Source organism: Barbus barbus (genome assembly GCF_936440315.1).
Source record: "Barbus barbus genome assembly, chromosome: 32".
Taxonomy (NCBI): Eukaryota; Metazoa; Chordata; class Actinopteri; order Cypriniformes; family Cyprinidae; genus Barbus; species Barbus barbus.
In genome coordinates, this window is record NC_136760.1 from 5,009,949 (window position 1) to 5,032,140 (window position 22,192).

The 22,192-nt window shown below is 40.7% G+C and overlaps 1 protein-coding gene and 1 long non-coding RNA gene across 2 annotated transcripts; one reads left to right on the forward strand and one right to left on the reverse strand.

Annotated features, from left to right (window-relative positions):
* Positions 1-1,124: 1,124 nt before the first annotated feature.
* Positions 1,125-11,024, reverse strand: LOC306852521. Its single transcript, XR_013782623.1, has 5 exons — positions 10,973-11,024; positions 7,686-7,829; positions 4,733-4,810; positions 4,554-4,664; positions 1,125-1,757 (listed from the first exon to the last, which is right to left on the reverse strand). It is a non-coding gene; the product is annotated as an uncharacterized lncRNA (long non-coding RNA).
* LOC306852520 (uncharacterized protein) lies at positions 9,595-21,731 on the forward strand. Its single transcript, XM_079389416.1, has 2 exons — positions 9,595-9,837; positions 12,995-21,731. Exon 2 carries the CDS (start codon positions 13,387-13,389, stop codon positions 18,106-18,108), a length of 4,722 nt encoding a protein of 1,573 aa, XP_079245542.1. The 5' UTR covers positions 9,595-9,837; positions 12,995-13,386; the 3' UTR covers positions 18,109-21,731.
* Positions 21,732-22,192: the final 461 nt, after the last annotated feature.

Genomic DNA, 22,192 nt, shown 5'->3' on the forward strand with positions numbered 1-22,192 from the left:
GAAAAGATACAACATTGATTCTGCTTTGCATCTCTTTGTACTCCAAAAGGTAAATCATATTTTTGAAATCACGTGTGAGTAAATGGGTGATCTGTCCCTTTAAATTTGTCTTTGTAACGTGAGATTTTGCTTCAAGTGGCTTACTAATGTGTTTTAATGAAAGAAAGTAGGGGTTTCATCAACAGACTGTAATTTGTAACTCTGAATGGTTTGAAATCTTCTGGTATGGCATTCATGTAAGTATTTTGCGTGTAAATAAATATTTGCATTGCATTCAAATTCTGGGTTCACTTTTTTTAAAGCCTACCTACCTGAAATGGTCTGTGTGCTTAAATGCGATTTATGTGCCTGTATTAAGTGAATCACACATTGAAATAACGGATATATTACGTTACCTTTTCAAGTACACATTGCTTAATGTTTTCTGTTTACGTGAGTAGAGGTTGTCTTCTATGGAATTATTTTTGTGTATTTATTATTATGCAAACAAAAATTCTGTATTTGAGAGCAAAACTAATTGTCTTGTAATTAAAAAATAAAAGTTTGCAAAAAAAAAAGTCGTCTTAAGGTTCAAAATTAAAGTAATTGAAAACAAAATAATTTGCAGTGCGTGTAAATCTGTAAAAAATATATATTTTTCTTTGTGCACTTCAAAAACTTTTCATCACTAATCCACAAATGTTGCTCTCTTTCCTGCCTTTTTTTGCGGGTCTAAAACTTTTGTTTGCCAGTGAAGCTGTGTGTCAGTGGGCGGTCTCTACGCATCAGGATGAAAGGCCCTTTTCTATTGGCCACTCTCGATTGAAGTGACAGGTTGACCACGCCCACTACGCTTTCCCGCCACTGACGCCAGTCTGACAGAAGAGCGAGCTACATATTCTTCTATGCATTTCAAACCGAGCTGCAGCACCACCTTGTGGCAGGCACAAAAAAAAAAAAAATCAGTACTTCACTTATTTAGACTCCCTCTTTGGAATAATCTTGCTACAACCTGCGTTGGAAAAACAAACTAACAAAAAAAACGTTGGTTTGTGCGTTTTAACATAAGACATTAAACTGTAAATCCTAATCACTATATAAACCTTTATAAAGGTTCTGGGGAATTTTACACGATGGACAAAAATAAAATCTTCGTCGAGGCTGGTCTCTAAGAGGCAAGCCATTAACAAAACTTTTTATTCAAAGGACATTTTGCAATTTTTACACGTTGCAAAGCCATTTAGAAATATGGTTCCTTCAGAAAAACACATTTCACAACGCATAATATTTACAAACAATAAGTGTGTATTAACAGTGGGTGCATATACACTCATAAATATTGCAGTGCTTTTCCAGAAATTATAGCAAAACTATAATCTCACTTTGATGCCAAACAAGAAATTAGTAATGACACAGGCTTTCCTGATATTACCCAAAATTTCATGACACCTGTAATACCACATCCGGTGTTATTGGATTATCTCCTGTACAGTTTTTCGTGATGTAGCCATTAAAGGTATATGCTCAAACGTTACATTAAGATCATGTTTAAGTCGTTAAAAATGGAAGAGATGCTGGAAAACTTGTCAAACTACAAATCAGAGGAGAGACATGACCACTAGATGTAAGCTTTGAGCGCAAAACACAGCTGAATGCTCGTCTTCCCTCAGTCTGTCTGGATCTTCCTCTTCAAGCAGAAAATGGGCCGTGCTTTGATCATGAGTTCTCAGGGAAGCCCGGTTGTTCCAGTTTAGTAATCACAAGGCTCCATAAATAAGCTTGTTTGGTTAAAAGAAAGAAGAAAAAAGCACATTCACCAAGGCAATATAATGATACGTTTTTAAGATGGTAATGACCGTGAATGGTAAAGTTGGTTACAAAATTAAGCTCACCAAGCAGAAATGTTTCTAAGCCTATATTTTAATCATCAAAATGTTCTATTATTTAAGACCAGTGAGAATTAACACAACATATCATTATGATGACTATGAAAGAGAAAATGCTAAATGTCAAATATCCAGACCCAAAAAATGTAAATAAAATGGAGTGCCAAAGTAATTACACTAAATAGCACTTCTCACTTAAATGATAGTTTGTCGCTGATTATCCCAAACACTGATCATCCCAAGCTTGGATCATCGGCATTCCTGCAGACCAGGAATGGTTGTAACATGGGTGAGTTGTAACACTGTGAGTTATAAGTTAACCACTTAGAAACGGAAATTACTATCATACATGATCACAGTGGAGGATACACTCTTAAAGGTTCCATACGGAAGTGTTTTTGCAGTGATGCCATAGAAGAACCATTTTTGGTTTCCACAAAAATATTAAGAAGCATAATTGCTTTTCACAGCATTAATAATAAGAAATGTTACCTGAGCACCAGATCAGCATATTAGAATAATTTCTGAAGGACTAAAGACTGGAGTAATGGCTGCTAAAAATGAAACTTTGCCATCACAGAAATCAATACATTTTTTAAATATATTAAAATAGAAAATGTGTAATAACTACAATTTCAACTGTTTATTACAACTGTTTTTTGTGGGGGGTTTTTAAATGCAAGCTTTGATGACCACGAGATTAAAAAAAAAAAAAAAAATATATATATATAATACATTTAAAAAAAGATTAATCCACCAGGGGGTTAGAGCTGAGGGGAGGATTTGATGTGAGATGATGGCTGTGTCCAAATTCAGGGTCTGCATCCTCCTTAGGATCCTTCCTACCCGGTTGAAGGAGGAGGGATCCTCCGACGTCCGCAAAACCCGGAAGTCGGTGTTTGTGAATTTGGACAGCCTACCCTTCTTTCAGTTCCCTCCCTTACCCGTTGCTCATATCCTGTCGCCTAGCAACCGTGACAGCGCCAAGCAAGAAGCGGGAAAATGGACAAACAAAGAGTTATTCTCCTCATTTTAATTCTTTTGGAAGAAATAAAGCAATTAAATAAATTAAATACTTTCTTTGCTCGTTGTCGGAGAGTTTTTTATATCAGACTACAAGACAGTCACATCCAGGTAAGCCATTATAGCCTATTTTTATTTGTTTTTAAGTATTCTACTAATTTCTCCTACAAATTCATTGAGCCGAAGCATAAACTTTAGCTTGTTTTGTCAGAGAAACTCCTCTCCGACTCCGCTACCGCTCGCTTCGTCCGCCATTACGCTCTGCCGAAAAGAATCATGGGATAGGTAGGACGGGAAAGGATCCAGCACACCCATCCTTCCAATTCGGGGAAAAGGAGGACGTATTTGTGGGCCGCATTTGAAGGATCCTACGAATTTGGACAGCCTTCGTCACGGCGCTGTGACGTAACATCCTTCAAATGAGTACTCCGAAGGATGCAGACCCTGAATTTGGACACAGCCTATATAAAGCTTTGAACACAATTTTGAACTTATTTAGATAAGCATTATAGGAACGAAAGGCCAAGGCTACATGCGATGCTTTGGAAGGTGTGATATAGTGAACTGGGAGAGCACCATGAAATACCTTTCTCTAATTGAACCTTCTTAAAGGTACAGTTCACTAAAAAGGAAAGTTTTTTCATGTTGTTGTAAATCTGTATGACTTGGTGGAACACAAAAGTAGATATTTTGAAAAATATTTGATTGGTTTACTTGTCCATTCAATAAAAGGCAATGAGGTCCACTGTTGTTTTGGACCTCTAAAACATTGATTGTATGGACAATAACCAGCTGAAACACATTTAAAAATATTTTGCGTTCTATAAAAGGGGGTGGTGAACTGTCCCTTTAAGTCCCTTTTTTGCCCTCCAAAAAAGGCATAGTTGACCAAAAAAAAGAAAGAAGGAAAATTCTATGCTTTTTTCACCCTCAAGTTGTCCAGTTTCTGCTCCCCATTGATTTCCAAAGTATTTTTTTTCCATATTATGGAATTAAATGGGGACCAACAACTGTTTGTTTCCTCAAGTTGCTCCAAAAAAGTTTTTTTATTCTTTTGTGTTCAATAGAAGAAAGATACTCACACAGGTTTGGAACAACTTCAGTGAACTTGAGTGAAAAAAAGCAAAAAATGCTGAGACTTCTCACACTGAAAAGACCTTTGATAGGTTGTTACGGCCCTTTATTTTTGAAAATTGTGTTCTTTGACTTTCAACAAAAGTTTATTACATTGATTAAAGGGATGTATAAACAAGATAAAGTAAGACTGAGGACTAATGGAAATATTTTGGAAGCATTTTAAATATTGAGAGAAACAAGACAAGGGGATCCATTATCTGCTTTATCTATAGAACTTTAATACAAATAAAATGTCTTAAAGGAAGACACTGTGATATTATTAAGTTTTAGCTTATAGCATAAAAGCTTATCCATATATAAATACATTTAAATAAGACATGAGTAATGCAAATAGGAGGCTATTTAGAAAAAGAATGAGCTCAAGAGTCACGCCAGGCTCTCGCTCCTCGCTGACTCAGACCTCACCTTTTCCAGAGTTCTAATAACACACACATGTCCCTTGTCAGCACTCATCAACACCCCTACAAAGCACACATGCACACTGTCATTCACTGCCTGGCCTTGTCAAGAGAACACAGACTCTCTTACCTTTCTGAAACTGTCCATAACTCCTTGGATTATCTCTGATGCTGCCTCCTTTTTCCCTAGTCGAATCTCCTGGTCTCCACGTCATGAATGATCCTTTGTTTGTGTATGTTCCTGGAGACACATTCAACAGTTACATTCAAGTCAATATTCATCCTACCATTTTAACAGTCATTACTCACCTGCATTGTGTTGATTTCATCTACCTCCAGTAAACTTAACATCTTTTGTTCCCAATTCTGTGTATCCTGACAGAGGGACTGAACAACAAAAAAAAGATTTTAGTACAGATTAAAGGGGTCATATTATGCGATTTCAAGTTTTCCTTTCTCTTTGGAGTGTTACAAGCTGTTTGTGCATATATAAGATCCCTGAAGTTGCAAAGACTAAAGTCTCAAAACCAAAGAGATATTATTTATCAAAGTTAAGACTCTGTCACGCCCCCCTAAAGGCCAATTCACACCGCACAGACAAACGCCAACAAACTCCAACAAACAAGTTGGCTGTTGGATTTAGAATTTTATTAAAAGTAACTATCATGTTCACACTGCCCCAACAAACTTCGAGTCACAGAGAGTCAAGTAATCCTGTGTCTACACCAGACGCGACACTTGTTGCATCGCGCCACATCCAGTGTAGACAGTGTCACTGATTATAATTTATGCTCGCGTCTGGTGTTGATGGTGTAAGTCTGATTGGCGACGAAAGTGATGATCCTGTAACCACAAACAAAATTTTACTGTTATTAATGTCTTTTCGTGTCATTCTTTGCTTGAAAAGATGACGAATAAAACCGAAGGTGAAGCAGCTTTAAGTGAAATATGCGCATCGCCATTGAAACGGTTCGTGCCCAGGTCGCGCCCTTTCACACTGATCAGACTTTCCACCACCCAACCAACGCCGATTAAGCATGTTCAGTCGGGTGAAAACAAACTCCAATCAACGCCAACAGGGGTAACACACTGATCCAACAAACGCCAACAGACTAGTTTGTCTGTGCGGTTGGGCTTAAAACTGCTCATTCAAACACGCCCCCACATCTCTACATCACGATGTGGGGAGATTTTCATAACACCGCCCAAACTTATAGCAATCAAAGAAGGCAGAACTATTATTCTCGCTGTAGTATTGTTGCTTGTGTTTCGTTGTGAAAGCGAAACTACTTTGTTTGGGCTTCCAAAAGAGGACACAACTAGAAATCAGTGGTTAAGTTGTATTTACAACACTGTTCCAGAACAGTTCAACCCAAATATTAGAGTGTGTGCAGCGCATTTTACGGCGGACTATTTCCTGAACTCGGAAGCTACAATGCTGGCTTGTTTCTATAAAGTGGAGCAATTCCAAATTTGAAAGGACAGTCTGGCGCTTCTGACCACTGTAAATACATTTCTGCCACTGACGATTCAAACACGAGTTTTGAGCAGTGTAGAGTAACTTAGTGCTTGTTGTTTGCGTTTCTCCGATCACAAATGCAGACATTGTAATGTTTAAGCGGCGCAATGCAACGCAACGCATAAAATACAGTATAAGTCATTATAATCAGTAATTATGTCACCATTGAATGCAATAAATGCCTCGTTTGTAATGGGTTTTATTGTTTTTGTGACTCGCGCCCTGAAACGCCATCGCAATACGGTGAGGTGTGTAACATTTCCATCTCACGCTTGAGGTATTCGGCCAATCACAATGCACTGGATAGCTGGCCAATCAGAGCACGCCTCGCTTCTCAGAACGATGAGCTTTGTAAAAATCTAAGCGTTTCAGAAAGGCGGGGCTTAGAGGAGCAACAATAATGTACAGTATGTGGAAAATAATGTGTTTTTTGAACTTTAAACCACATAAACATTAATTGCACTACACCAAATACACAAAACAATGTTATTTTTAGCAACATCTATGACCCCTTTAAATATATATATTTGAGATTTAAAATACAGAAATGGATGGTTGGGTAATTCCCAAAATTTAAGAAATGTGAGACAAAGAATGAGAACAGTGTTTTAAAGAAGCATTCAGCACTTCACAAGCTCCATTCTGGCAGGAATATGCTTGGAAGATGAATATATGAGAATGACACCAGAAATCATACAAGCAAAGTTACTCTATAGTGTTCAGACAGTGTTTGTTGAAATGAAGGGCTGCCAATCATATATATATATATATATATATATATATTTTAATTCATGTAAGCTGTAACAAATAAACAACATTTTATGCATATGTCTTGGAATTTTTTAATCAGAGTATTTTAAATAACATCAAGACACTGCAGGAAACAGGAAGTATATAATTAATTTAATATATTAATAGTATGGAAAAACAATGTAAATATGTAATATTGAATATTTAATTAAATATAATTAATACAATTAAATATATATTTTAAAAATGTATGGAAATTACAACAAAAAGTGGATAATAAAGGAAAAAGATTGCAATAAAAATGTAAAATTAGAACAATTGCAGAGCAATAACAGCATTGTGCAGTTTTTTTGGTTTAACTTTTTATTGACGCTATTCAATCAGAGAGAAACAAAAATGAAAAGACAATAGAACAGCAATTGTTTCAATCTATTAACAGAGATCAAAATTAAATTAGTCAAAAAATTCCTTACTCTCTGAGTCAAACACAAAATGCACTTATGAATGCCAGCAGCAAGATATAATATATAAATATACATAAAATGCAGCAGTAGTATAATGTATATATATTTATACACACATATACATATATATATATATATATATATATATATAAATTATGCTCTCCATTTATTAATAATTGAGGGGCAAGGGAAAGAAACTGTAAAGGCCAGGCATAGAGAAAGGGGTTTTCTTATTTTCTTACCTTTTCCTTCAATATGTTTTTATTTTTTTAAATGTGACGAGGGTTGCCAAGTAGTGTGAAATTTTCTATATTACCAAAGTATTGTAAATCTGATACACTATGCAGTGCTCTGGGTAGTGATGTTAATCTCATGTAAGCACTGATTATTTATCCTCAAATAGATAACAAAACTATGAAATGTCAGAGGGTTAACTTGACATTTCTTTCATCTGCCCTCTGCCATATTTGTTATCCAGTCCTCCCATTACAGGCGGACGTTCGACAGCCCCCTCTTCCCCAAAACTCACCAGGAGTCTGTGTGTGGCTGACTCCAGATGTCCCAGCCTCTTTTGTTACTGTGGAGATTCAGCTGGCCACTGCCCTCTCATTAGTGTCTGCTGATCCATATGTCGGCCTTAGATCAGCAGTGAGTAGGGAAACATTTCAGCCACCTATTTTCACAGCAGACAAAGATTAGAGGCAATCAAACGACAAATACAATAATTTGGAATATGACAAAGCTTGTATACAGAGCTGAATGGCTGATTCAAGAGGACGGTTTGTGAAGACCACCTCTGTCTGGCCTACTTCTGTTTAAAAAAAAAAAAAAAATCCCATTTAAATAATATAAAATACATAACTTTACTTTTGCTTAATGCATAATCCTTGAACATTTGCTATCAAACTGATCTTATCCCAAAGGTACCTTAAATCAACTACTTCATACCAACTTCCTTATCAACAACTCGATTTCCTTATCCACACTGTGTGATAAAGCATCTATTGTCTACATATCTTGACATGTTTTATGCACCATGCTCTTAATATTGACTGTGGTGAAATATCTTGCATTTTTGAGTTTCTTATATCCTTGTTCCAATTCCCAAACAGCTCACGAAAAAGTAGAATCACTTTTTGGTGAACCTTACTGAATAAGTTACCTGAACTATTATAAACTCCAAAAAGAAACAGAGTTTAAAACGACAAAAAACAAGCATGTGAACCAAAAGTTCTATAATCAAGCTCACAATAAGAACCACGTAGAAGTGTGAGAAAAGTGACAAAGTTCCAACAAGTCAGAGAGATCATAAGAACAACACCCCTTCCAAACGGAGTTCCCATGGAGACAAGTGGGCTGGCATACAATAGAAAAGAAAAAGAAGGAGTGTGAAAGAGAAAGGAAAAATAGAGAGAAGGACCGAGGGGCACAGGGGAAAGAAACGTAGGATGGGGGGTATAATGAGCTGTTCGGCAGAAATTTGGGCATGAAAAAAGTGGACAGAAGAGGAAGAGTGAAGCGAGAAAAAAAATTTCAGTATGAACTCTCATTTTCCCTATACTGTTGCCCTGCTCTCCGCAGGTCTGTTTGGGCTGGAAAAAAAATTCTGAATGTCAAGACAGACCGTTTTAAAGAGTTCTCCACACAAAATGGCGTTTTAAAACAGGTGGTTCTTGAACTTTTCAGTAGCTATACATGGACAGTAAGCAGGATCGATCGATCCGCCAAAAGCCAGGTGGACTGATTCAGCAAACGAAGGCAGGACAAAAAGTACATTGAGGTGCTATTTCTCTGCTCCGCGTAATGGCGAGAAGGCCAAATCTGTCATAGAAGGCGTCACGGCCCAAAACGTCAATGTTTACTCCTCTATACCACCGCTTCTTGCCATAAACGTCCTCCTCTTTAGTCAGGGAAGTGGAGAGAGGAGAAAATGGAAACCAAAGTGCATGTCCATGCCCTTCCCTTTGATCTCTCTTTTGGCTACCTCACTTATTTAAAGAGTTTTACGCAAGTATTGTCTGGCGTCTCTCTCTTTCTCCCCGCTCCTACTCTTTATCTCTTTCCTTTCGTGTCTCTACGGCCAAGCTTTTTTTCTGTTGGCATGGCTCCTGTTTGTTTTCAGCCATTTTGGGGACTGGCAGTGCTCGTAACAAACTGCTTAAATGGCGTCCTCTCACACGCTCATTCTCTCCCTCGCTCCGGCTCTCCCTCCCTTCCTTGCTATCATCAGGCTTGGTGTATGCAGAGTAGAGAGTGTGCATGCTGAAAGTGTGTGTCTAATGAACAAAAAAAATTTGAATAAAAAGAGAATTGGAATTAAAATGAGGCTTGGGGGTGGGTATGGGTGAGTAAGGGGTACGAGGCTGGGGGAGATAAAAAGATGCAAAAACAGCCCAGAATCATGTGTCAGTGGCAAACTGAAGTGTGAGAGAGCGGGTGAGGGAAGGAGAGACAGAGCGGCTGAAGGAGGGGGAGAGTCAGAGTGCGAGAGAGTCGTTTCTGCCCTCTACATAGCGCTGCCTGTGTGCACGCGCTCGTCTTTCCCTGTGCTCTCTCTCTCTCTCTCACTCATACACGCACACGGGAACACGCAGACCAGGACACACAGACCGAGGGAGGTAGAGTGAGAGAGTGAGAGAGAGAACACATCGCAGCCGAGATGCAGCAGAAGGTTTTTCGAGGTACGTTGTCTTGTTGTGTGCTTGCCTAGCGGAGAATGGGAGTGAGAAGGAGAGACTTTTTCCTCTGATCTATCTCTCTGTCTTCACCTCTTCCTGCTTCTTGCGTTTCTATGCCACTCTCATATCATATCGATGTTGTTTTGGTTCTGTGTAGACACCAGAAATGAGTCTGCGTGTGGGTTTGAGTGTGTGCTAATCAAGGCCTGTCTCCCTTATCCTCTGCTGTTGTGGCTGAACCACGCAGTTCTTTTTCAGGGTTGGTGAGTTGCTCCACGATTAAAGTATAATCAGAATAAAGCTTCAGAATTTTTTGCGTTCTCTTATCATAATTTCTGGTCTGCTGGATTTGGATACTTTATATTGTGGCAAGTTCACATCTGATGAAATCATCTCGATAGCGAAGGACATGTTTTTAGAATTAACGATTAAGAGGCATCTTGGAATACAGAGCCAGTCTTTTCCTATAAACGTAAGGTGGATGTTATTAGATGTTATAAGATGCACATGCACTTTTTTTTTTTTTTTTTTTTAAAGAGTTCAGATTTTCCCTGTCCTTTCCTGTGCATAGTACACTATTAACATCCCATACAAGGCCATAGGGTCAGAGTTCGTTAAAAGCCAAGCAGCCAAGTTGTATGGTCTTGTTGAAGTGAGTTGCATATGCGCCAGGATCAAACTGAATTTCCTGTCGTTGCTTAAGGGTTCAAGTCAGCTAGCATGGGATATTTTCTATTCAAACATGTTAGCATAAAGTTTCTGGCATACTGTAGCGACAGAGGCATCAGGTTAGAATTGAAACATGGCAGTGCTGCTGGCCTTCCTAACCAAACTGAAGCGTTATAGAAGCAGGTTCAGGCATGATCTAAAGGAAGTAGGTTTTGCCAGGTCACTAACGGAGTATCTCACTCTGTCTTTGATGGCAATTTTCTTCCAGTTTTGCTCTACTTAGAATATTGTCCTTTATCATATTACAGCAACAGATTTATGGGAATCATTTGTCGAGTTTAAACTCAGCAGACCATGTCGAACACAGCGTGTAACATGGGCAGACTCGCTAGAGCATGGCCCGTCATGCCAAATCACCAAGATACCATAAACTACTCAGAGGGGAAAGCAAGGAGTGAGGAAATCTTACCATGAACCCAGCCTCGGACCATCCAGCTCCATCTCCCAACTGCTTCCAAAACAGCCCACTCCTCCTTTTCACTCTTTTCCCTACCCCTCATCTCTCCTCTGGCTGGCTCCACCATGTTTTTGGCAGGGGGTTGTACAGAGTTCAGTATCAAGAGACAGCCCCCTTTTCACAGTCCACCTCACCCTGGTGGGCCCCGTCACGGCCACACGGAAACAGACGGCCTTCACTCATTAGCCTTTTCCACTGCCATTCAGTGCATGGTCTGTTTCAGTGACAGTTAAATGCAAGACCTTTAGCCCATTACCCAGCTTCTTCCGAGACTCTTCTCGGTTTCTCATGTGCTTAAATTGAAAATCTTCATCTGTATGACTAGCATGCATTTCATGTTCCGGATGATGACGTGGTTCTGACATTCATTTTCAATTTCCTACATTTAGGATAAGGAAGAAGAAGATAAGGTTTTATTGTGCAAGATGCAACACCTTAATACTTCAGCTCTAACTCTTTCAGTCGGTCGCATGTTTAAGTAGAGGGGCAGTCAGAGGGGGGAGGCAAAGGCCCTGTCACGCTTCGCCAGCCTCTTGCGCCAGGGACTGTTTGTTGAGAGGCAGTGTGTGCGTCATATGTGAAGAGAAAAGGAGGGTGAGGGGGAGAGATAAATAGGGACAGACGTACAGAGAAAATGAGGGGGTGGCAGATGCATTTGTCCATTACTATGCGAACGCCATGTAAAACTGTGTCTTTCTAAGGCCTTGTTTCATGCCTTAGCAGCGACAGCCACAAGTGCTAGACAGGTTTAAATATTCAACTCTTCCTGTCTAAATGTACTCTTATGTAACATCTATTATTATACATCTCTTCTGGTATACATCCTGCACACTCTCAGCAGCTGCATTTGTGGTATGCTGGGTAACGCTAGCTGTCAAGCCACTTGTTTACAGACAGACCGGTTCATATGTGCCTGCACGCCTGCAAATGTGTTTGCGTGTTGAGAGGAGAGTGCGTGTGCATGCATCTTGTTGACTGCCTGTGTGTGTGTGTGTGTGCGTTTCTGTACATGTGTAAGTGTGTGTTTGTGGCTGTTCCTGTCTCCAGGCCTGGATCTTGCTTTCTTCCCCACCACTCTCTGTCTCTCTCTCTTCTCCATTGCTCTCACTCCTCCTCTCTTTCTCTCTCTGCAATAACAGTGCTGACCTAGTTTCAGTGCGTTCAGGGCTGCTTGTGGAATTTTACAGAGGCCTGCCTGCCTGGCTAAAACGCAGGCAGAAAACCATGACTGGGGATTTTCTCTGGTGGCGCATCATTAGCGATAACCAAGAAGGCTCACCAAAATCTATGGCAGATTTTGGTAAAACAGGTTAAGCAAACAAGATGATCATTAAATAAGCAACTAAAGAGGGTTTATGAACACAGCAAGACTGGACTATTCATTCCCCTGACTGCTAAAAAACCTCCATGACAGTACTCATCACATGGTCTTTTGCTTTAAATTATATAAAGTGTAGGAAAAATAAATATTTATACATAAAAAAATCAGCATTAGGAATACATGATGCTTCGGTTCAAAAGGCCATCTATATTTTGGTACCTTTTTAGTCTAGGCATATTTGGAGCACTTTGACTATAAATAACACTCTATTGGGGAAATCTTAATTAAATTTTAGCAGTGCTCAATTAGGTGAAGGGAATGCTCTGACTCAGTGGGGTTGATTGCTGAGATTCTTTCCACATTTTCAGATTTTGTCATGCCAAATTCAGAAACTAAGATGACTGCAACCAACCTTGTCTGACTAAGCTGCCTGTATATAATTACCATAATGGACTGCTTATTTCGTACAAGCTTGTATTTTATAAGTAGTCTAGCATGCTGATTTGCCACCAAACAATGCACACTTTTTGTCATGTGCCTTTCTTGTCACTATAATAATACTATATTCTCTGGTTTGTGGTTGTCTAAAATCTACAATATTTCCTGTGATTAAAACAGAATATTTGAACTATCCTTTGTTTTTGTTTTTGCAGGATTAAGAGCGGGGTCATGGTGTCGGGAGAGGATAGCTGGGACCCTCTCCACACCTGCACTGCATTCTTGGAGCTGAATGTGCAATGCATGGCAATCCTCATCTTGTTTTATACGAAGATAATCAATGATGCACAATGTTACCTACATGTAGGAGTCATTGTCTCTGGGCTTGACCTCCAGGAACTGCCGTCTTCTTGATTTGACACTTCTGTTTTCTACCATCCTTCAACTGTCAGCTTTTGCACTGAAGATATAGCTAGAACAGACCCTCTGTAAAGCATTTTCCTGGACCTTGTTGGACTACAGAGACATCCTTTGACTGTCTAGTGTTCTCTGTTTTAGGCCAACTATAGCCTTGGAGAGCATCTCAGAGGACTTGTACAAGGATCCAATGAAACACAGAAATAAACACATGAGAGGAGACAGGATGGGAGAGGGCACGGAGGAGGTGGATGGTGCCAAAACTACAAGGATATCGCTCAGTTTTCCCCTCAGTGCTGGATTGCCTAGCTTTTCTGCACAGAAGCACTGCTCCTCATCCCACCCCACTTCCTCCACTGACGTCCATGACAGAGATGGTTCAGATGGCACAGCATGGATGGGGGAAGCATTTAGAGACAAACAGTTATCGAAAACGTCATCAAAAACTGACCGCCTGCCATGCACTTCCTCTTCCTTCCCTGTCGATCTAACTGCTCCAGTCAGTAAGAACTGCAAGTCATCTCTGTCTATTTCTGTTGATGGTAGTGGCTCCAGATACCCAACATCTCCCTTACAACACTCTAACAAAATTGACTATTCAAAAGAGACAGCTGGGGTTAGTCTCAATAATGGGTACAAAGAGCATTCGACAACAGAAACAGCACACATCCTTTTCAACCTCAGCGCGAGAGCCTACCAGGAACAAGGTGTGAAGGATCCCGAGAGTTCCAAAGGCAAAAAACGCAAGGCAAACAGCCTCCATGTTGAACTGAGCCTTCCTCTCCCTAGCATAAACCCTCACTCGTCCTCATCAACCCCTCCTCCTCCTCCTTCGCCCTCGTCTGTCTCTCTAACTTCCTCCCCCTTGACTATCCCCACGCCATCTTTCCATGAATCCTTTAGGGCAGTGTCGAAGCCAGAACTACTGTGTGGGGTGTGCCACCGTCTGTTCAGCACTGCCTCGTCCCTCACTGTCCACATGCGTCTCCATCGGGGGGGACGAGTACTCAGCTGCCGCCACTGTGGCAAAGCCTTCATCCATAATAAAAGACTGAAATCCCATGAGGCCACCTGCAGGCAAGGGCTGCCAGCTTTTCCAGTGCCACCCAAAGAAGAACCCCTGGAGGAGGGTGAAGTGGAGGGGGAGAGAGCAGATGAGGCTGCGGAGCCAGAACAGCTTGGACAAGGAACAAGGCCTGGCCGACCCATAAAGAAAGTGAAAGACCTTCACGCCCGCCATGCTGGAACACTGACTTGCAGGGATGCCCTGGGGGAAGAGGATCACTTTGTAAAAGTGGTGGATGGACATATCATTTACTTTTGCTCTGTGTGCGAACGCTCTTACATGACATTGTCCAGCCTGAAGCGACACTCCAATGTGCATTCATGGCGCCGGAAGTACCCCTGTCACTACTGTGACAAGGTTTTTGCTCTGGCTGAGTACCGCACCAAACATGAGGTGTGGCACACAGGTGAAAGGCGCTACCAGTGCATATTTTGCTGGGAGGCATTTCCTACTTACTACAACCTTAAAACACACCAAAAGGCGTTCCATGGTATCAATCCTGGCTTGATCTCAAGTGAAAAAACAGCCAATGGTGGCTACAAGCAGAAGGTCAATGGCCTTAAACTGTACCGCCTGCTGCCCATGCGATCTCTAAAGCGACCTTACAAAACATACAGTGAGCCAATGGCTGATGGACTACTCACTTCTGATTCATCAGATACCCTGCCTTTATCTATAGACAGCAGCCTCCCACAACGTCTGGACACTAAGAAATTGGAGTCTTTCCTGAAAGATCTTCAAACCACAGACATCAAGACTGAGCCTGAGCGATTCCCCATCCGGGTGGGTGTTGAGCAGGGTAAAAAACTAGCTTCTCCTCAAACAGACATGGCAGTAGAAGCAAGAGAGACAGAGGGGTCAGATTTATGGCAGTCAGGTAGTAACAGTGGCAAAAGCAAAACTCCAAAGTGCCCAGAAGGAGCCGTCTCTTCAGTCATTGCATTTGCACACAGCAAACCCTCGGTCATCATGCACAGTCCTGCAGTTTCTTCTGTCATTGTTCACAGAAACAAGATGGATTCTGAGGAGAGAAAAAGAAGTCCAGAAAATCATCTAATGGCAAAAACTGGTCAAAAAAAGATTAGAAAACATAGCCAGAGAGAGCGCACAGAGGCATACAGGGACTGGAATGCTGTCAGTGGAGACGCAGAGGCCTCGAAAATCAGACAGCCAACAGAGAAACTTCACAAGGGACGAAAAGTTCACAATAAAACAGAGTCAAATAAGACAATACCTTTAGCGGTGGGATCAGAAGTCAAAGGTAGCGGCCCACTTTGTCAGATTACTGTGCGCATAGGGGAGGAGGCGATAGTCAAACGGAGCATCTCTGAAACAGATCTAAGGAGAGACAAAAGCCCTACACGCAGCAAACCCAAAAAGAGTAACTTCTCACAGGAGGACCAGAAAGAGCAGGGGCACACCAATCACCACCAACGTAAACACCGTAACTCCAGTCAGGAAGGAAAGGAGGGGGAGTCCAAATTGAAAAACCCTAAACTAAAAGGCAAGGTGAGGAAATACTTCTTCCGGCAGGAGGTCAGGGAGGACAGAAATGACCATGATGTGGAGGACAACCTATGGAGGCCTTATTATTCTTACAAACCCAAGCGAAAGGCCCTTCCTATGCAAGGGGCTAAAGCCTGGAAGCGCAAATTGCACTACAAAAGATCTTTGAGGCCCATGAGGAGAGCTGAGAGACTCATGAAAAATCTGAATAAAGAAATTGATGATGAAGAGGCAGATGAGGGAGAGGAGAGGAGACAGAAAGTAAAGAAAGAGCGGAAAGAAGTTAGTGATCCACAGAAAACTGAAGTTAAAGAAATGTCACACACCTGTCCTGTCTCTTCAAAAACAGAACAGAAGGAAAAAGAAAAGGGAACACATGGAAAGCCTGATCTTCCTCTCCCTTTGTCTGTTTCGCAGGCTACAATCAATTCTCAAAACACAGCATCCTCTATCATCAAACAACGATGGTCAGAAGATCAGGCTTCTGAGTGTGGAACATGTGGGCGCTGGTTCTCCAGCCCAAGAAAACGAGACAAACATGAGTTGACACATCTATTTGAGTTTGTGTGCATGCTTTGCAGAGCTCCATTCCCCTCACAGTCCAAACTAGAGGAACATCAGAGGACTCGGCATCCCAAAACCAAGCCCCTGTCTGCCCCTACTTTCTTCACTTCCCAGTCATCAAGAAATGAGGTGGAAATGAAAGCAGTTGAGAATGGAGTGGATGGACGTTCAATAGAGAAAGGCAGCCCAGTTCGCTTGGGCAGGAGGCCTTTAATCAGATATACATGCTCGCAATGTGATAAAGTCTGCAAAACCTCTGCTGCACTTAATTGCCACCTCAAGCGACACGAGTTAGGCAGTTCAATTGAGGTTGAAGACGCACAGGAAAAGCAAGATTTGCCTAGTTGCGCAAATTCTGCAGTGGAGACTACACCAAGTAAAGGTTTAGATACCAACTGTGAGCAAGTACAGCCTGTGTCTGTCATATATTACTCCAAACCAGACTGTCAAATCACTGGCAACCAACTGGGTGAAAAGATGGAAGAACACCAAAGAGTCAGAAATTGTGAAAGCCCCAAAGTGGCAGCCAATGACAAAGTCCACAGTCCACTGTGTGCACAGTTTTCCCAAGTTATGCACAGCCCCACTTTAGAAAGATTTAACGTCATCTCTCCTAACCTCCCTAGTGTGCTAGTAATGAATGGTGCAGAATGCCTAGACTACAGGTCACCAGAGAAACGAAATTTAGACACATTAGATCAGCAGAAAAGAAGCCCAACGCCAAGCGACAGGCAAATCCAAGTTTCAAAAATGCTGACAGAGCCTCAGATTAGAAGAGAAACAACTCCATCTGGACCCATATCACTAAAAACAGGCAGAGGCTATGTGCTTAGAGAAGGTGACAATATTCCAAATGAAGATTTCAGTGATTTACAAGATGCTCAGGATTTAAGAATCTTTCCTCAATCCAGCAGCCAAGCCCAAGACTTATCCATGCCAACAATACTGGCAAAAAAGAAGGCGCTTGATCAACAGAATAAACATCCATCCAACATGTCAAAAGAACAGTCTTGTAATGAGGAGGTGTTGTTGCTAGTACCCAAAGAGGAACCACTCAGTCCTATACCATCTCCTACATGCTCTGTCATTCAAACCACTCCAAAAGGATCTTCTCAAAGGTATTCAAAGTCACCTTGTCACTCTCCAGGACCCTTGGACCTACAGCTGCGGCCACAGGTGGAACAAAGCCAAACACACAGAGGAAGGCACAATACAGAAAAACAGGGTCTTTTGTTGCCAGCGAATTCAGCTGGGATGAGCGATACTCCTTTGTCCCACAACCTGCTACATCCTCAAGTGCCCACAGCAGAGTGTGAATTAAAGGACCACACCTCTGTCACTCCTACAGAACACCACAGAGGCTCAAGCTACCCTGTCCAGGAGCTTACTCTTCCCTGGGTCATACCTGGAGGGTACTGCTCTGGTAAGAAACAGGAGGAGCAAATCCTGATGTCTTACCCTGCTGGACCCCTACCCTTTCCGCCACTTGGGAAGATGGTACCCCATTCTGACTCCACCAAACTGCCCTTTTACCCTGACCCCTATCACCTACTGTATGGCCCACAGCTACTGCCATACCCCTATAACCTTGCTGCCCTTCCAATGGCTCTAAATATGATGGCATCAGGGGACAAAGAGCCCTTACCCTTCTTGCCTTTTTTCAATTACGCTGCCGCTGCTGCCCCTTTAACAGGCACAGTGCCCCATCCTTTAGTAGTGAACCCCAGCCTATACAACAGTGGCGGCAGCAGTAGCACAAAGCAGGACAACCCATGAGTGAGTGCACAATGGCAGCGAGGGAATATCTGTAAAAGTGCAGAGGAGGCCATTAAGGGTGGAAGTTATGTTTTTCTGTTTGTTAACTGAACACTCTTGCACAGCTCTTACTTCTCTTTTGTAAAGCAGTAAATACATAGGCATACCTAGAAATCAAACGTGGTGGAAAGATGGAGAGGTGTCTTGACGACAGGAGGAAAGGATATAAGGGGGTGAAGAACAATAGATATAACGCCCTATTCAGGCACTGCCAAGATGCACCTCCAACACACCACTTCCTTGCCTCTTCTGTAGTGTTGTTAGAGCTTGGATATCCATCCTCTCAAAATCAATACGGCATTAAGGATAACACATGAACAATAACAGCTAACAGAATATGTGTTTCGCTAAACTAATTCTGTCTGCTTCCCATAATAAGGACAGTATAACAACAATAATGATAATAATAGTAGTGTTAATTATACTGCTTATAGTAATACAAGGATGGCTTATCATTGAAAGCAAAATGGTATGCCTGAAGAGGCTCAACATACTCCGCACACAGGGAAGATGCAGCAGCAGTTTTGTGTGCGTGAGTGTGTGTGTGCATGCATGAGTGTGTACAGTGTGCGATTTTGTATAGAGGTAATGCATGGAGACTTTGGGGTAGCTCATAGTGTCATATCTTACAACATCGGTACTCCAGTCGTGTTTTTCAGTATTTCGGCTTTATGTGTGCCTGCAGGTTTGTGTAAGTGTATTTGTGGGGTGTGTTGGGGGTGTAGGCATGCACACTTAAAATCATTTGTGCTGCATCAGCCTTGGTCAGTTCCATGGAAGTTCACATAAAAACACCATTCCTGGAAAGCTGTTATAATCTTAATAAGTCAGTAAATAGAAAACATAGATGAAGTTCTTCTTTCGTAAGTCATAGCATAGCAACTTGATGGTGTAGCTACATGTCATATGGATTAAACATATTATTAAGTGATGCCTTCACTAACCAGGACCATCATGACAAGATCAAATGTATGGTGATGTATAATCCACTCTACATTTGAGTGTGTTATGTATGTCTAGAGACAGATTGTGTTTCGCATAGTTTGGTTTGTAGGATGTTGGTATTAATCCTTGATCATTTATGAAATAAGTCTGTGTACTTCCAGTACTCCTGCCAACCGTTTCATCTCTTCCAACAACATACGTTCCAGTTGACTTCATGTTTGTGGCCTTCTCCTCCCCACTGCCCCCTGGTGTCCACCAAAGACACTCCATTCACTTGACTGAATTTAAGACACAACAGAGAGGGAGAAACCAAGTGAAGCAAACAGACAGAGTGAGAGCGTGAGCAAAAATGGGAGGAAAGTGGAGAAAAGCGCAGCTGGGCAGTGCGTTAGCATAAATGGAGCTTCCTTTATAAAGACAGAGAATTGTACACTTGTAAGAGGCAGTAGTCGGTGAATGTTAGTTTTAGAAAAACAATCTACTACAAGCAAGCCACCATTTCTTTTGGTTAGCAGATTCTCTCTCCGCAGCAGAGAAAAGAGAGGGACAGGACGTCAGTCAGTCCTGACGTCCCTGCAGGGCCTGCACTACGGGACTTATAGCACTGGAGTGGCTTTAGCTCTCCCTTGTACTTTCTTGTTTTTTTTTTCTTTTGTTTTTCACGATATTATTTGTTTGATTTACATATTTTTCCCTTTTTGGTAGTGAGAAAAGGCTTGTACTTGAAGCTCATTCAAGTACACAAAAATATGAATGTAATTTAGTCATGAGGTTACAAATGAAGACAGTAAGGTAGATAATTTCTGTACGCTGACTTGAAAAATAACATGTAATATCGAACCGCTATGAGTTATTCCTATATAAATATATATATACACAGTAGTTTTAGGGACGTGTCAAGGAAGTTGGATTCAATATAACCACAACGCATGAGCAACAACTGCTTCTTCAGTATCTTCTGGTGTTGTCACAAAACTCCATTTTCCTCCGTATGTGGTTCTTCATTTTCTCCTGCTTTTTTCTCTTGAGGCATGTCCTCACAAAACCTTTTGGGCTTCTTTTTTTAACCCTTCAGTATCAAAATTTCAGATCTAAAACCAAAAAGACAAACTCCTATGTTGCCTTATTTCTTTTCCCCAAGCATTACGAAAGCTCTTCAAACAACACCCTTCCATCTCCAACTCTTTCTCATTCCAACACCCTCTCCCTGTCTATTCTCAATATTTTACCTTCTCCCTTTGAAGTAAGTGTGAAACTGTGCAATGTAGCCGCAGCACTGTTCATTTCCTGAGGGTAAAACACAATGCAGTGAACGGTTGTGGATAATGTAGCTTCACTCGGGTATGAGTTCAAGCTTTTTGTTTGCATTGTAAAAGTGTGTGTGTGAGAGAGAGAGAGAGAAAGGGTGTGTGTTGGTAAAGGAAAAGGAAACCAAAACAAGGTCTATCTCCCTTGATAGCTACTAACAAGCTTGTGTTTGATTTTGGACCTCATATTTTTGCCGTCTTTCCTTCTCCATGACAACATTTTTTCTAGAAATGTATAAATCTAAATCTAGACTTGTACCAGTGATTGGTTAAAAAATAAATAGTTAATTTTGTGTAAATGAATGTAAAAACAGTAACAGACATGCTGTTGAGAGGTTCACGTAAATATCTGACAATTATTTTTAGAGAACTAATAACATTGGCTTTGTATTTTTATTTTTTTGTCTCCATTGACTATTTAAGCCTGATTAGGTTTAAATATTGGCCCGAATATCAATTGTTCAATTATGAATCAGTAACTGGTTTAAAAAAATCTAAAATTCTGATGTTTACATACAAGATGCCTTTGCATTTTTATTTAAATAAGCTAATAAGAATATGCACATAACCTGAGCGCACCTTACAAAGAAAAAATTGTCATACCATTTTCTATAAAACATTCTATTTAAGTACTGCTTTGAGGAATAACATGATGAGTTATGAATTATGTTCTCATGTTTTCTGTTTCATCCATCAGCAGACATTCAATGAAATTCAGTGGATAGTATGCTTGAAAGAGGTCACTTGTGACTGTGTGGGCTACAACTACTACTAGTCCTACTTTAAAAAATATATATTTACCAGTCAGCATCTGGATAGACTACTGAATATTTGCACAAACCTATAAAATAAGACTTAGAAATATTTGAGAAATGAAGCTTCATGGGGACATATGTAGAGAAATAATCACAGATCTGTCCAGTACATTTGGTTTTAAACAGTACCAGAACAAAACATTAGCATTGTTTTGGTCCACCCAGAACAAGGACCCTTTGGAGGCTTCAATTGTCAATCAAAGTGACTAAAATCTACCAGCTGCATATGTTCTGCACTTGGTCATAGTTGTAGGCATGTGACTAAATTGTCTGGTATTTTGTGACAATGTTATATTGTGCCATTGTTTTAGAGGTCCACATTATATTCAGTGCAGTTCAAAGAAGTGAAATGTTTGAAACTTTATGTGTCTTGTTGACTTTGTGACCATTTAATACAAAGGTTTGTTGGAACACATTGCCGATTCAAGTCTACAATCAACAGTTAATTTCTTTGCTCCTGTTTTCTTTACTCCCTCTGTCCACGCTACAACCATACAAATAAAGTATTAACCTGATGACGTGCAAAATATCTTTGAATTCATCATTAATATGCATGGCTGGCACAGTTTCGACAACATTTAAAGAAAGAAATATATAGAAGTGTTGCAAAAAAGAGCTCTGAATTTCAAAAAGAGTCAGTAAATTTTTTTTTTTTTTAAATGTGAATTTGGGAAATTACGGGACAACTTATTACAGAATGTGTTTTAAAGCAAAATAACTAGATTGTTTAGACTGTTAGAAAAAAATGCTACCCTTTGTATCTTGTAGCTACTATATGTACCTTTTAGGCACTGTCCCATTGACAAGCTAAAGGTATCATTTTACTACATTATTTCTGACAGTGGGATCATATACAGATTGTGGGATGTAGGCTATGGCCAGGTTTTCCTGCTCTTTGGCACTGGGCATGGAATTTGGAAAGTCATTGAATGCCAACTATGCAATAGTGATAGTACACTGGTAAAATGAATCACCAAG

Excerpts from the sequence above, each read along its gene's own strand:
- LOC306852520 (XM_079389416.1), top strand. The coding sequence starts at position 13,387 with ATGAAACACAGAAATAAACACATGAGAGGAGACAGGATGGGAGAGGGC.